The following is a 15,100-nucleotide window of genomic DNA, read 5'->3' on the forward strand; positions in this document are numbered from 1 at the left end:
AATAACCAAAATATTGTGGTGATACAACGCATTATCAGTTATCATCACTGGTCAAACCATGGACTATAACTACAACGTCTTTGGTTAATTCATTATGAATTTGTTGTAGTGATTTGTGTTTTGAGATAATCTGCAGGTAATAGGTATAGTTTTAAGTTCTATAGTTATTGACAATCAACATCTTTATTCTTGTCAAAAATTGAAAAAAATTGTGACTCGATTATATAGCTACAAGTTAGTTAACGACTTTCTAATGTCACTCTAAATTTTCTTTGTAATCTATGCATTAATATTTCATACATAAAATTAAGTTTATACAATTTCTAATAGGTATAGATAACTTGCCACTTGACTATAAACAAGTGACTTATCCTTTAGTCGATTACGATATAATAATGTAATAATGAAATACGAATTCGTTGTAGGATTTAAAACACCCATTATCAACTTTGATAATATACTTTGAATATACTTTTTTAATTATCAATAGATAATGGACATGTTTGTTTGTGTGCTATATACAGTTGAGATACCTAGTGCATAAATGTGTGAAGTTTATGGATTTATAAGTACAGCCTAAGTATGGAAAACGGCAAAAAAATTACATATTTAGATCCTAATGAAGTTCAAATATGTAAACCTATCACTATGGTAAGTTTTTCATTCACTAAACTATTGTAACAGTGTACGATCTGAGAATGTCTTTTGATAATATTATTATAATATTTTTATGGTAGGTCAACAGTAGAATTGACAATTTTTTAAAAAGAAAGAGAGATGAAAACCATGATAGAAATACGAGAATGTATTGTAACTCAATATCTAGTAGAAATTATTCTAGTGCTTCTAGAACATGTAATACAATAGAAGCTAAACGCCAGAAAGGATCTGAATGCTTTGTAAAAAGTATAGTATTTTATTATAGTGTATAGTGCATATTCTTTTTATTTGATATAAATTTAATTTAAGAAATTTTTTTTTCAGAGACAAAAGTGCAGAATAATTTAGGACCACTGAATAATGGTGGTTTGGACCCAGCTAGCTTAAACAGTTACAATTTATCAAATAATACAAGTTCTGTTGGATTAAAACCAGATTTACATGAAAGAATATCAAACATAGAAACAGTCTTAAATATCAAAAGTGATAATAAAAGTAACATTGATATTTATGAAAAATTGAAATCGATAGAAGATCATGTATTAAAACTAGAAAATATTCTATTAAATATCAATGAAAATTATTCATTATCAAATATTATTTCTATTGATCAAGATACAGGAATTATAAAACACAATTTAAAGACTGAAGATCTTATAAAACAGGTAAATTAATTTTTATTCATTGATTAAATAGTATTTTATTGGATATATGTTGACATATTTTATTTCCATATTGTATATTTTGTAAATGGTATTTATTGGGTAGGCCAATTCTTTGTCATATTTGAACATTTTATTTAGTAAATAACGTGGCTGCGATTAAGCTGTTATTCCAAAATTAAATTGAATATTAGTGTACATGTACATTTGTCATTTAAGACGGGTTATATTTATTTATTTTATTTTTTATTTATTAATTCAAACGGGCAAAGCCCAGTAACAATTTTAAATCAAAACATTAAAAAAAAAAACAATTTATACATATAGAAAGAAAGAGTGAACATAATGTGATTAATAGATATTAGATATACAAAATAACGAATAGTTAATTAAGATTAAATAATAACAGTAACGAAAATTAGGTTTATAATTTTTATAAATAATTCATATGTAATAATTAATAATATAATTTTTAAAAAGACTCAATAGAGTTAAAATTAAATAAATCGACCTGTGTATCATTAACTAATCTCATCATTCTATTTATAGGAGCTTTTATTAAGTAATTAGTTCTATGTAATTGGGTATAAAAAGTATTAGTAGATCTAGTTTGACATTTAGGGATTTGGAAATTAAGATAATTTAGTAATTCACTAGAATTTATGATACCGTTTACCATTTTATATAAAAACTTTTAATTAATTATATTTCTCCTGGTTGCAAGACCATTCATATTTAAAGTGTCTAATAAAGGTTTATATGGTGTATGATGTTGATGTAGGATATTGCACTTGTACGATATAAAGTGAAGGAAATAATTTTGTATACCTTCAAGGTATTGGATATGGGTATTTACAGAGGGTGATCAGATAATCGAATTATATTCTAGAACAGAACGAACTAATGAAAAATATAGTGCCTTAAGAATAAAGGGATTAGTAAAATATTTACATGTCCTACTAATAAATCCTAGTATAGATGATGATTTTTTAGAAATAGTGAGATAATGTTTATTGAAAAAAAGATATAACTGTTTACCTGTCGATACAATTCTAGCAATGCTGCTGGTATGTGGAGTTCTTGTATATTTATTTAATGTCTTTGATCCTATGTATTCTTTATTATCAACAAATAGTATGGATCATAGCACAGAATCATACATCATGTTATAAAGATTAACAAAAAATAATACTCATAGAAGATAATAGATTTAAATTTTTTTTCTTAGTATAATTAGATATGACAAATTTTGTAAAATATATTTATATGTATAATTTCATTAGGCATTAAAATTATTTTTCAGAAGAAAATTATCTCTGAAGATAATTTAATAAGAAAAGAAATAACACCAGGAATATTACCAAAAAAATCAGTAAGTTAACTGTTATATATAATATCATTAAGTTTCTAAGTATACTTATATCATAAATTTTTTTTACATATAAAATCCTTTTGAATGACTATTTTCATTTAAAGTGATATTTATTATTATTTAAATTGCCTTAACTTTTGAGTTCCACTTAGCAGAATGATGTGAATTGATTCAGTGAACAAATAGCTTAAAATTAATTTAAATATTTTGAAAATTTCAATATGTATATAAAAACATATGTAATGTCTAAAAATTTCAAATTTTGGTTCTTTTTCTTAGTTCCCAGAGCAAGTTCTTAAGCTTTTTAGGTAACTTTTACAACACCTATATTTTTATCTTAATGCATAAACTTATTATTTTGTTATGTTACCATTCATATTTTACACTTAAAACTAAATTTATGATCTTTAAGTATATCAATTTACTTTTTTAGGGTATCTAATACATAAAAATAAATACATTTTATAATGTCTATTACTTTTTATTTAATAATTGTCCATTCTTAAAAATGTTTTATTATAATTTAAATTATTTTTCAGAAATATTCTGCAAATGAAATACAAGAACTCATTAACAATATCAAAAGAATTGATGAAAATAAAAATAAATTCTCAAATCAATAGCAAAAACATTAAGCATTATTTTTATCTTATCATGTAAAACCGTATTAAAAATAACTGGTACTTTTAAACATAGTGTATTATTTCTTTTGTGCATAATATCGTTTAAAAGTACTATCGATATGAGTCAAGTACCATGAATCAGGAAACAAATTGTCAACATTTGAAGTAGGTTCAAAAGGTGCTATAAACAAATCAAAATAATTTAATTTATTGATTATAGTTAAAAAATACTCAACTATTATACAGATTTTAAGTAATAATTTTGTAGAACTATAACAGAAATACTACCTTTGTTGTAAGCTAACTCTCGGTTTGTTAGTGTATTTTCAAATTCAACAGTCGATGTACAATGTCTATTTTCTAACATCACAGGAACATGTTGCAATAAATCAATAAGAGTATCTAATTTTGCTCCTGGCCGTATAGTCATTGAATAAAATGAAGAACACATACCAGAACCAAATGAAAACATTGCTATTCGTTTCCCAGCCATTTCACTAATAGGTTTACTGTAATTCAATTAATTTAACACGTCAAATACAAAACTTATATCTGAGTCCATGTTATGGCAAAATTAACAATTGTAAAGCCAATTAAAACTCAACGCTATATAATTACCTAAGCAAGTATGAAATCAATCCACTAAATATAGATGCTGTGTACATGTTTCCAATATTTTTGGGCAATTTTTGTGTTGGTGCAGTGAATTTTTTAAACAGTTGTTCTGTGTCCTTTATCACACTCAAATCGGATAACATATTGACACTGATATCGGTGTTTCTAATAGGCAGTTCATAATTTCATATATTATTTAAATGGTAAATCAAGGCATAATTGTGCATCTTTACTATTTAATTTATATATTTTTTTATTATGGGAATAATGTATTTTTAGATGCTGAATCTAAAAATATTTATTTGTTTCCACAAAACAATAACTATTCAAGGAGTTATCAAAAATATCTTTGAAAATACTTGAAAAAAAAAAACAATTATTTTTAAGATAGCGAAAAAATACTATATTAAACATAACTGTATTTTTATTACTGAATCAAGAATATTAGTTATCATACTCTTAATCAAGAATATTCACAAACTGTTTTAAATTATCATTAAAAACACATTTTTATAATAAAATTAGAAAATATAGGTACCTAGATAATAATAATATTTAAGTATTTGTTAATTATTTCTAATTGAAAATCAGATTTTATTACACATTTAATTTGCTTACACATATTTCAATAGATTTGATTCATTTTCATAACATTTAACGTCTAACTGCATGTCATGAAGTGTTAACCAAGTAAACGCTTTCCTTACGAGTTTTCCATAAGGCGAATGAAATATGATGGCATCAAAGTGTTGCAACACACTCTTAGGGCCTATAACATTTTCCGTTTATACGTGAACTTAATACATTTTAATCAGAAAGTAACGATAATAAATCTGAGTTTACATATGACATTAGTACTTTCAGAGTGGGTGAAAGTAAAAATTTTACTAATGTACTCATTGTATTATGCTATTACCCAGATTATTGGTCTCATCATTGTCATCTGCGAATTTCTTCAAAAACCTCTTTCGATATAGATAATAGCAATTGTAAAGCGCCTCAAAATAACATCGGATTGACACTTTTCCATCTACTGTTGGGTAATTTGTGCTCATATCTCCTTTGTAAAAGTCGTATGTGTCATTCATGTGTGAAGCTCTCAGTTCTAGATTTGTATGTAGATTAGAGAATGTAAAAAAAAAGTTTATAGTTTTATCTTGAAACCTCTATCTAACACTAAGGGTGCATTAGGTCCTAGTAACATTGCCACGGCACCTGCACCACCTGTCGGCCTTGCTCCACCACGAGCGTACGTCGCAACGTCTGCAGCAACAACAATAGCTAATCGCCCTACAAACAATGTCCATAAATCGATTACGACATAACATTTACATATGATTTATGACTAAATTTAGGATAATAATGTAATATGTAATTCTAAAAATGATCACTGGCGTTTTAAAATGTAAACTTTTGAAATCATGTAATGAGGCTTAATTTTAATGTAGGTAATAAATATCACATAGACAGCACAATATTCAACATTAATGAAAACTAAATAACTAATTAATTTATTTTATTTGTTTTTCATTGTCAATTTTTAACATTTTAAAATTGTGCATTTAATTTTTGATATTAATTACAAAAAAAAATGTAATATTTGTTTTTTAATTACTGCTGTTTAACTAACTAAGTGAACTTATGATAAATAACCTTTCCTAATAAATATGCAAATGCAGAAAGTCTTAAGCTTTAATGATTGTAATCAGTAGAAGATATATACCATCCCAAGCACTGGATTCTAACCATGCTATTGAGTTGAAAAGGGCAGCTGTGCCCCCATAACATGCATTGGTTGAATCTACACCTTCGACATTGTTGTTACAGTTGTCAAATAAACGCATCAACATAGACTTGATACTTTTAGATTTATCTATTGGTGTTTCAGTTCCCACTTCAAGTCGTCCAATATTAGAGTAACCTAATTTGTATTTAAATTTACTATATAAAGTCAAAACATAATTAAACATTCATATGTATATACATACTTGTTTTTGTACGGTGCATCAGCAAACTAACTGCAGTTAGACACAATGAGACAACGTCTTCGCGGTCTGAACAAAATGCCATACGTTCTTGACCCAAACCGATTGTATACTTGCCTTTGGATACACCATCATGCAGCTCAAGGTCATTCTGGTTCACATATGTAGATGGTACTACTATCTCTAAGGCTAGTATGCCAACGTGTTCTGGCCATTTACCTTGGGCATTATCCATTATTATACTATACTTTAAAAAAATATACATTTATATAATATAAAATCATTGGTTATAATGATGAGTGAAGATGAAATTGACATAATAAAAAAATTAATAACTTACAATATTTTACTTTAAAAATATGAATTTTCAATTAAATTAACGTTTTATTAGATTAATAAAGTAACTATCAGATAAAATAAGGCAACAATTATATAGTGTTTACAGAAATTGTAAATTTGTAATTAAAAAAAAAAAAATGAAAATAATAATCAATAAATTATGTAATGAGAACTATTGTGAGCCAAACTGTGTGAAAATTATATTTGTATACGTAAGTATTTATTGTCTATCTAAATATTAAATACACGTGTGTGAAAATCTAATTATTGACTATTATAATACATAGATAGTTTATTTACAGTTTGAAATTAATCCTAATTATAATGATTAGTAAATTATAAAAAGTTACAAACTATATTATTATCATATACTAATCAAAATGTTTAAAAATATTTTTAAAAAAATACTACTTTAAATAAGAATTATGGATAAGGTTTTAAGTTATTAAAACTTCTGTGTATAATAATTAATATGTAATATATTTAATATTTTAAGCTTGTACATAATATCATCTCTATGCTAAAATTAAAAAACTAAAAATTAGGAATTTCTCACCTTTTGGTTTATATATCAAAATTAAATGTTGAGCACTTAATTCACCATTCACAATTGATTAATATTAATAAAATTAGGTAAAAAATAACTAAAAATCTTATTTTTTTTTTTTTGATTTTACTTGTTATGGTATATTATACAAAATATATTTTATACACTAGTTATTTTATTAGTAGCTTGAAATACACATCCTCTCTGTGATAATTGATTCATAATGGTAATAATGTTAACACAATCATCTATAAACCATAAATATAAATTATTATTATTATATTCCCTATTAATATTTGTTTTAAATTAATATTACCAATTCCACTGTGAATGTTACCAAATTGTTTTGAATTTGTTCTCTTAAGCATATTTGTTATACCTAGTGGATATTGTCCCATTGTCAGAGCAAATAACTATTAAAATAACCACAATAAACACATTTTTTTTTTTTAATTCTTTACTAGTTGAAAATGTTAAAATATTTTTTTTTGAAATACCTTTTTAATATTTATCCAAGTACGCATGAATTCTGGAATTTTTATTGATGAAGGATACAATTTACATTGTTCAACGAACATATTACCAATGTCCCAGTTTCCTGAAGTTACAATGATAGATTTTTCTTTTTCCATATTTGTATGATAATTATGCCAATTGCAAAAATTTAAGAAAACATCATCAAATGGTGGGCTATTACTGACCATATCCTAAAATATATTCATAAACAAATACAATTGTTATGTTGTAATATTATTTTTTTTAATAATTTAAAGTTCTATTTTTTAAACTAAATAAAAAATTATATGTATATCATATATAATTAAATTTTTTTATAAAAATAGGTGGATATGAATTTTTCATTGTATCAACATAAAAGTAAAATTTATTTTTCAAACATTATAATATTATAATATTTTTATCTTTATCTTTATATTTTGTAGTACATATTAAAGATTGTAAGTTAAAGCCTAAGATGTTACACTGTTTCTAAATATATAATATTAAAAATTAAAAAAAATCTAAGCCTAATGTCCGAATATATTTACAAGATGTTTAATATTCCTGAAAGTATTCTATTTCCTAAAGTAAATGTAAATACAAAATAAATTAGTAAAAATACATTTCTTCTAAATTGCAGATTGATTTAGAATAGAAAGTAAATGCATAATTTTATGTTTTAAACTTTTTATTCGTAATACAAAAATAATAATATGTTAATTTATTAATACTATAAATTTAAGTTAGTACATATCTGCCAGTAATACTCAAATGTTATTTATAAAAAAAAAATTCAATGAATGAATAGGGTCACTAATTTTTATGTAAAGACAAAATAATTGTACAATTTAGACATATTTTGCCAGGTTATTACACTCTTAAAAGGTTAAACATAACTTAGTGGTATGTGATTGGTCCATTAAATTTTAGTCAACCGATAAATTAATCAAATCTTTTATACAACTCAGCATTAATTAATTTATAGTTATATTTCTGTATTATGTCTATATAGTCTGAATATCATAAATTAATAATAAAAATATATTTAATATACCTAAATAGTATTATTCATGACTGTATACTTTATGGAAATATCAATGAAACTGCTAATATAGTATTTTAATATATATATATATATATTTATTATTTAATTTTAATACTAGTAATTTATTATATATTTTTTTAGACAATAAAATTAAAATTTTATAGGATTCCATGTTTTGTCAAATTCTGTCAAGTATTTTTATGTAGTAGTAAAGGTAATAAATTAATACATATATGTAACATAATATTAATATAAACATTAAATAGAAATATTTTATATTTTTCATGAAATATATTTTAAATATTTTGTATAATTATGTCATAAACTGACATAAATATAGGATTATTTTTAATATTTGTAATAATACTCATGGAATTAGATAGTTATTATAAGTAATTTAATACATTTTTAATTAGTATTAATAGTAATTCTAACAAATTATATTATAAATCTAAAAAATTATAAAAATAGATTTTGAAATACCATACTTGTGTAATACCAGTCAACTGTGTACAATAGTCTGTCAACTGTGTATGAATTATAGGTTTAACATATGAATGAAAACATGATACTACATCAAAACTTCCTTTGACTGTATTAAGTTCTACCAATATACACGGAAATTCAATTATTTCCTAAAACAAATGTATTAAAAAAAATATATTAGATAAACAATATAAAAAAAAAATGTTATTGGTATTTATTGATAAAATTTAATTGTTCTAATAAATGTAAATTATTATTTTATAATTCTGAATATGATGAATTAGTAATAAACTATTTTTAATACATAATTAATGTGATATGAGTACCTAGTTTTCTTTAATATATTTATACAGTAAAAGCTTCAAAACAATTTCATATGTTGGAAATTATACCATTAGAGGATTTAACTAAGTTTAAAAAACTGATATAAACTGACGAGAAAATATATGTATTTATTCTAATAAAACTATTATATTTTAGCAAAAAAATATCTGCTCAAAATTATTATTCAAATCTAATGATTTGTCATAACTTTTAAATTTAAAGATAGCTCCTAAGAAGTATTAAGATATTTAAAAGTTCAATGTTAGCCAGTAAAATTTATAAGGACTTCAACCATAAGTGTAATATTGATAAATATATTAAATACTAAGCAGATCATTACCTAATATAAATATTATATTGTTATCATTACAATACTGTTAAAAAACATCACTCTTTTACTATTAGTACTAATAGTTACAATTATATATTTATATATAAAGTAATATATTTTAAATAGTCCTAAATCTTAACAAGTCTCCAATAAAAAAAAGAATTGAGACAATTGATAAAAATATATTACTTTTAAATATCTCACTTATTTCTAAAAATAAATTGGTAAATTTGTATATACTGTTTTTTAATTTACCTACTTTATTTCATTCGTAAGATAGTTTAAACTGTGTATCAGATATTGAGGAAAATCCAGTTATAATCATAAGTAACTATTTCTATTTTTTCTTTTTGAAAAGTTTTTAACAATAAGTCTAATATAATTTAACAATCAAGCTTAAAATAAAAACAACCTGAGGTTTTAGTAAATGAGCCCCATTGTCACAAGTAGCTTCAAAATCTAAGACAAAAAATTTGGTATATGGCTGGGACTTGTTAGGTCTTATTACTGATTCTGTATTTGGTTTATCTGTTGATCGTATAAACATTGTTTTATTGAAAACTAGTTTGTACTTTTGAAATATTTGTGATCGAAATAAACTATTAAAATTCATCATACTTTGAAAATTTTCAAACGATATAAAAAAAAAATAAATAAAAGATCAATTTAAATTGATGTTTGTCGACAAAACAAACTGATAGGGATAGATCCCGAAAATGTGCCACTTATCACTTTCTGATAAGGTGGTGGTAATCACAATATTGTCACAGAATAAAAGAAATTTATTGTATTCCTTAGTTATAATAAAAATAAACATAAGCTAGAAACATTATTTTTTAAGATATACTACTCATAATTCCAATTCCAAATTCAAAATAGTTACATAATAATTATTGTTGTGTATGTGTTTATACTATTACTTATTTATTATGTTTATGTAGGTATCAGTATTTTTAAAACAATATTTATACTTCATGAATTAACTATAATGTTAATAATGTTTTGTAAATGATTGTTGCACAAGTTTTTAACTATCGAATATAAATTGATTCTCATTTTTATACATTTATTTATCTGAGTATTTATTAATTTTTGAAAATATCAATGATTGAACATTTTTATTGAAGTTGAGATTTTAAGTTTTTAATAGAATTGTGTTTTATATTTGGGTAATTGCGTTTGTATAATTATTATAATTTTAGTATATTGTTAGAAATTACAACTGTGTATATATTTTGAATTATGCATATTATAATATAATTTCATAACAATATATTGTGTTACTATAAAAATAGAAATAGACTAAACATATTTATTACTTTTATTAAGAATTGCCAATATATAATTTTAATTAGTATAGGTAGATATACTTTCTTAGTGTTATAATAGAGTCAGTTGTAGTACATAATAGTTATATATGTTATGATCATAAAAAAGTAAAAAATCATTTTAAAATATTTTTAACAATTTACAAAATTAACCGTACTCAGCTATTAAATTTATTAAAAAAATAATAACAATTATTATAGGTAATTAAAAAAGAGATTTTGGTATTTACATAAAAATTAAAAAATTACATAATCCTAAAATAATATTGTTATTCTTGTCAAAAAAAAAAAAATAATAAATTTAGAGTAGGAATGAAATTAATTACGAATTCGTATTTGGTATTTGGAACCTACTATATTATCATTTATGCTGAGTATGGGACCTCTTAAACTATACATTTTTTTTTACAAAATTATTGTAATATTACTAAATAAAGGACTAGATCATCAGTTCCCAACTAACACAATCAATTATCCAGTATATATATATATACTATATATTGACTATCTCGCAGGGGACAAGTAATGGCAAGAATCTCATTAAATTGTTTAACTTATAATTAGTTCCAATTAAGTTTTTTGAGTTAACAAACAATTGTTTTATATTTATGTATAGGTATATAGCCATATAAGTGTGCTATTAGTGGACCTCATTTTTCTTTTGTACTAAGTTGGTGGTCCACATAACTACAAAGGTTGAGAACCGCTGGAGTAGACAGTAATAAGTTGCAGTATAATAAATAATAACAGTTACTAAATATGTAACTAAATATTGTATCGTATTATTCTATAATCTATAACTCTTAAAAAAATTTAAATTTATAAAAATCATAAACATCATTAATAAATCAATTACCTCCCTATAAAATTAAAATATCAAAATCCAAGCATATGACCTATGACGATTGTTATCATAATAATGTAATAATTCTAACATAATTTGTTTTTTTTATTAGCAACATAAATAATTAAATATATTAATAATTTTAACATATTATTCATAATCTGCAAGTTGGAAAAGTTTAACGATTTCCGTGTAATCACATTTTACGATGACCATATTATTTTCAAATATTTTTCACACATATTTTCTAAATAAAATCGTTAGAAAATTATTCATGTATAAAAAAGGGGCGCGGGGGCGCTTCATCTTTTTATTTTGTTCTATGACAGAAAAAAAAAGGAAATAAAACTGCGTAATAAAATAACGTAATGAGCAGCATTTATGTGTGTCGAGTACGATGGAAATAGAACATAAGTACGATACGGAATAGACGGTAGAAAAAAAGTTAATGCTGTGTTGTAAGAGTGAGTACCTATATCCGATTGTGTGTACGCTACTACACAATTTAACAACAGTATTAATAATTTGGCAAATATTAAATAATATAATTAACTATAATAATAATTATAAGAGTTCGGGAAAAAACGCTGTCGTCAAATACCGTTAGCGGTTTAAAATAATTTTAATTACTTCAACAATCGTCAATGTCTAGACCTAAGATAGATTAGATCGGACAACAACAATATGTATTACAATAAAAAATAATTTCATCGGATCGGCTCCATTAAATTAATCACAACCTACTAATTAAATTTTGAATTAGAAGCCCGACCTTAAGATCAGGCTATTAAAAAAATTATATTTCTAGACTCCTTTGAATGCTCCCCTCCACGGAAATCTTTAGTAAAAGGCGAAAGATTTTTTCGATTTGAAAGGGAACCGGAGTTGTTTGAATGATAGATTTCGGTCCACTATATACAACCGGCCCATTGACGATGCTGTGCAGTTGCTTGTTTTCGCATCTCGCCGTTTTCCCGGATGTGAACGCAAGTCAATCAAGTCGATATGCGTCCGGACTGCAACCGGTGCAAGCTTTTGGCGTTGTCACGACGGCTGAACGTGAAAACTCATGGTCAAAGTACGTTATAAATGCCGGGTGATCGCGTCGAAACAGCGTCAACAAACGACTGTGCCCGCGAACGCTATCTATCGACTGTTGGTAAATTCATCGGAACGTCGGTACTACTGCAACGTATGGCGTTTTGAACACATTCCGGATGTCCTCCATCGCCAGTTTCCTGATCATACCCATAGCCAAACCATACTAATGTACATACGAGCATGGCTAATTAATTATTTAAAAAAATAATTTATTCTGTCATGTGTAAGTGGATAACGAGATACAATATATTTATATATTAAAAGGATAACGAAAACGGGTGACAATGTTGCAAATGCCAAATGAATCGGCTTTTTGTTGATGACTTTAAACGATAGCTCTAGACAATATAGTCAGTGTTAATAATTATATTATTTTGTAATAGTTATGATGAAAAAATTAATTGTTATTGTTTCGCTTTCGGAAAGAATTCTCACTTTGACTAAATTTCGAGTCCATCATCGTTCTCATACATTTATAATTATGTAGCGTTATTTCTCTCTTTAGCCGATTAACCGGTGTGTGTATAATAGATGTTCGTGGTTCGACGATACACCGCAGTCCTCAGTGAATGGTTGTTCTAACATAAGCAAATAATACAGATTAATTATACTGCGTATAGTCATCGATTGTACTTCAATGGTTAAATAGAAACAAAACTAAAACATTGAATTTTATATTACAAAGTTTCTATTGGCTAGACGGTAGTCGTATAATGTAACATGCAAATATATTAGCCATCGTCGAAGTGTGTGGGCTTTTATACACTGGACGTGATAATATATTCGAGTGCCGTATTTAAAAAATAAAAACAAAGTTCATGCACTTTGTCGGAACAATAATATTATGTACGGCTGGTGATATTGGTGATTAATATCAAACACAATGCGTAGTCTAATCGGTAAAATATAATATTATTTTCTGTGAAATCTATGTTTTCATAAGATGAAAACGGCTTTTACACACTATGTAAAATGTTCAAAATGGTATCATTTTTTCTAGAAGTTCAAAAATAACAAGCATTGGGTATTATCTGTATTAACAGGATTTTATATTTGTAGTATTTATTGAAAAATTAAATTAATATAAATATTAAATATCATTAGTTATAATTACTTAATGCCCGGTCTTGAAACCAAAAACATTTTTTCCTATTTTGATTTTGGTTTTGGATAATGGTATTTATTTTTTCCGATTTCATTTTTGATTTCAAATATCTATTTTTACTTTTTGAGATTTCGATTTCGGTTTAGGAATTGGTATTCAGATTTTCCAATATCAGTTTTGATTTCGGATATCGGTATTAAAGTTTTTCGTTTTTGGTTTTAAATATGTTTTTAAATTGATTAAAAACGGAAATAGCGGTGTATGATATTTTGTATAATATAATATGTATTAATAAATATTAGATACCTATTGGTACATAATTATATTTATTGCCATATATACAAAAAATAACAAACTCAATTCTATTTTTTTGAAACTAAAATCAAATATTATTTATTATATATTATACGATTATTAATTATTTAAATAATTTTATTTTTATTTTTTTAGAATAAATAAAATATTATTAATGTTTGTCTGTTTGAAATGAATAATATAAATAAAAAAGTAAATTAAATTATATTTAATATAAAATATAACTTAATTTTTTTTACTTATATTAATAATAATTCTTTAATGCTTTATAGTTTATTTAATTTGAAATATTTTTGAAATCATAAGTACCTGTCTAAATATCTGTAAATTTAAATTAAATATTAATAAAATTTGTTCAATCACTTTCATTAAAAATTTTTAAAAATACTGTATCATAACAAAATGTATTCCAAGGATTTTTTTTCTATAATTAAAATATTTAAAAATCAGTCAAGCTGAAAAATTGACTAATGTAATTTAAAATAAAAATGTAATATCAGTAATTTAATAGGTAATAATATAAATAATAATATAGTTTTTAAATAATTTTTTGAGTAATAAAAATACTAATATTTCATCAATCGTCAATTAAAAAAAGGTTATCGTTGTGTTTTGAAAACTATTTTAAAAGAACAACAGTTTTAAAAATCTTACATTATTAAAAAATGCCAATTTTCACAAATTAAACAGATATGTGCCAATTACTTGCCTACGAGAGGGCGCTAATGATACAGATCGACAAGGATGCATTGTCGATAAAAGACGAGGTACTCCCATATTCCGCCACACATCGTTACTATACGTAAGTAATAATATTTGGTGTGTGCGTTCGTTTTTCATTGACGATAGATAGCGCGAATAAGCTGTACCATTTGTGTGATCGAATTGTCGACAATTAATCTATACAATTATGTATTTAA

At 24.4% G+C, this 15,100-nt stretch overlaps 3 protein-coding genes and 1 non-coding gene across 10 annotated transcripts; 1 reads left to right on the forward strand and 3 right to left on the reverse strand.

Moving 5' to 3' along the window:
• Window positions 1-114: 114 nt before the first annotated feature.
• On the forward strand, window positions 115-3,403 carry LOC113556178. 5 transcript variants are annotated; one of them, XM_026960977.2, is made up of 6 exons: window positions 115-234; window positions 491-651; window positions 738-906; window positions 985-1,325; window positions 2,626-2,694; window positions 3,234-3,402. In XM_026960977.2, the coding sequence occupies exons 2-6, from the start codon at window positions 583-585 to the stop codon at window positions 3,315-3,317; spliced, it is 732 nt and encodes a 243-aa protein (XP_026816778.1). In that variant the 5' UTR covers window positions 115-234; window positions 491-582; the 3' UTR covers window positions 3,318-3,402. The 5 variants fall into 5 exon arrangements, with proteins under 5 accessions (XP_026816778.1, XP_026816781.1, XP_026816779.1 ...); XM_026960980.2 differs by having other exon boundaries at window positions 119-234; window positions 525-651; window positions 3,234-3,403; XM_026960978.2 differs by having other exon boundaries at window positions 119-136.
• Window positions 3,356-6,950, reverse strand: LOC113556175 (hydroxymethylglutaryl-CoA synthase 1-like). 3 transcript variants are annotated; one of them, XM_026960972.1, is made up of 9 exons: window positions 6,813-6,950; window positions 5,921-6,164; window positions 5,656-5,853; window positions 5,097-5,222; window positions 4,849-5,037; window positions 4,551-4,701; window positions 3,936-4,097; window positions 3,606-3,826; window positions 3,356-3,498 (listed from the first exon to the last, which is right to left on the reverse strand). In XM_026960972.1, exons 2-9 carry the CDS (start codon window positions 6,150-6,152, stop codon window positions 3,395-3,397), a joined length of 1,383 nt encoding a protein of 460 aa, XP_026816773.1. In that variant the 5' UTR covers window positions 6,153-6,164; window positions 6,813-6,950; the 3' UTR covers window positions 3,356-3,394. The 3 variants fall into 3 exon arrangements, with proteins under 3 accessions (XP_026816773.1, XP_026816774.1, XP_026816772.1); XM_026960973.1 differs by having other exon boundaries at window positions 5,921-6,159; window positions 6,813-6,931; XM_026960971.1 differs by lacking the exon at window positions 6,813-6,950 and having other exon boundaries at window positions 5,921-6,382.
• On the reverse strand, window positions 6,829-10,153 carry LOC113556177 (ERI1 exoribonuclease 3-like). The gene is made up of 5 exons (XM_026960975.2): window positions 9,900-10,153; window positions 8,835-8,981; window positions 7,301-7,510; window positions 7,120-7,216; window positions 6,829-7,051 (listed from the first exon to the last, which is right to left on the reverse strand). Exons 1-5 carry the CDS (start codon window positions 10,101-10,103, stop codon window positions 6,963-6,965), a joined length of 747 nt encoding a protein of 248 aa, XP_026816776.1. The 5' UTR covers window positions 10,104-10,153; the 3' UTR covers window positions 6,829-6,962.
• A 2,270-nt stretch (window positions 10,154-12,423) lies between these two features.
• On the reverse strand, window positions 12,424-12,547 carry LOC113559510. Its single transcript, XR_003406009.1, has one exon. It is a non-coding gene; the product is annotated as a U5 spliceosomal RNA (small nuclear RNA).
• Window positions 12,548-15,100: the final 2,553 nt, after the last annotated feature.

Source organism: Rhopalosiphum maidis, chromosome 3 (assembly GCF_003676215.2).
Source record: "Rhopalosiphum maidis isolate BTI-1 chromosome 3, ASM367621v3, whole genome shotgun sequence".
Classification (NCBI taxonomy): domain Eukaryota; kingdom Metazoa; phylum Arthropoda; class Insecta; order Hemiptera; family Aphididae; genus Rhopalosiphum; species Rhopalosiphum maidis.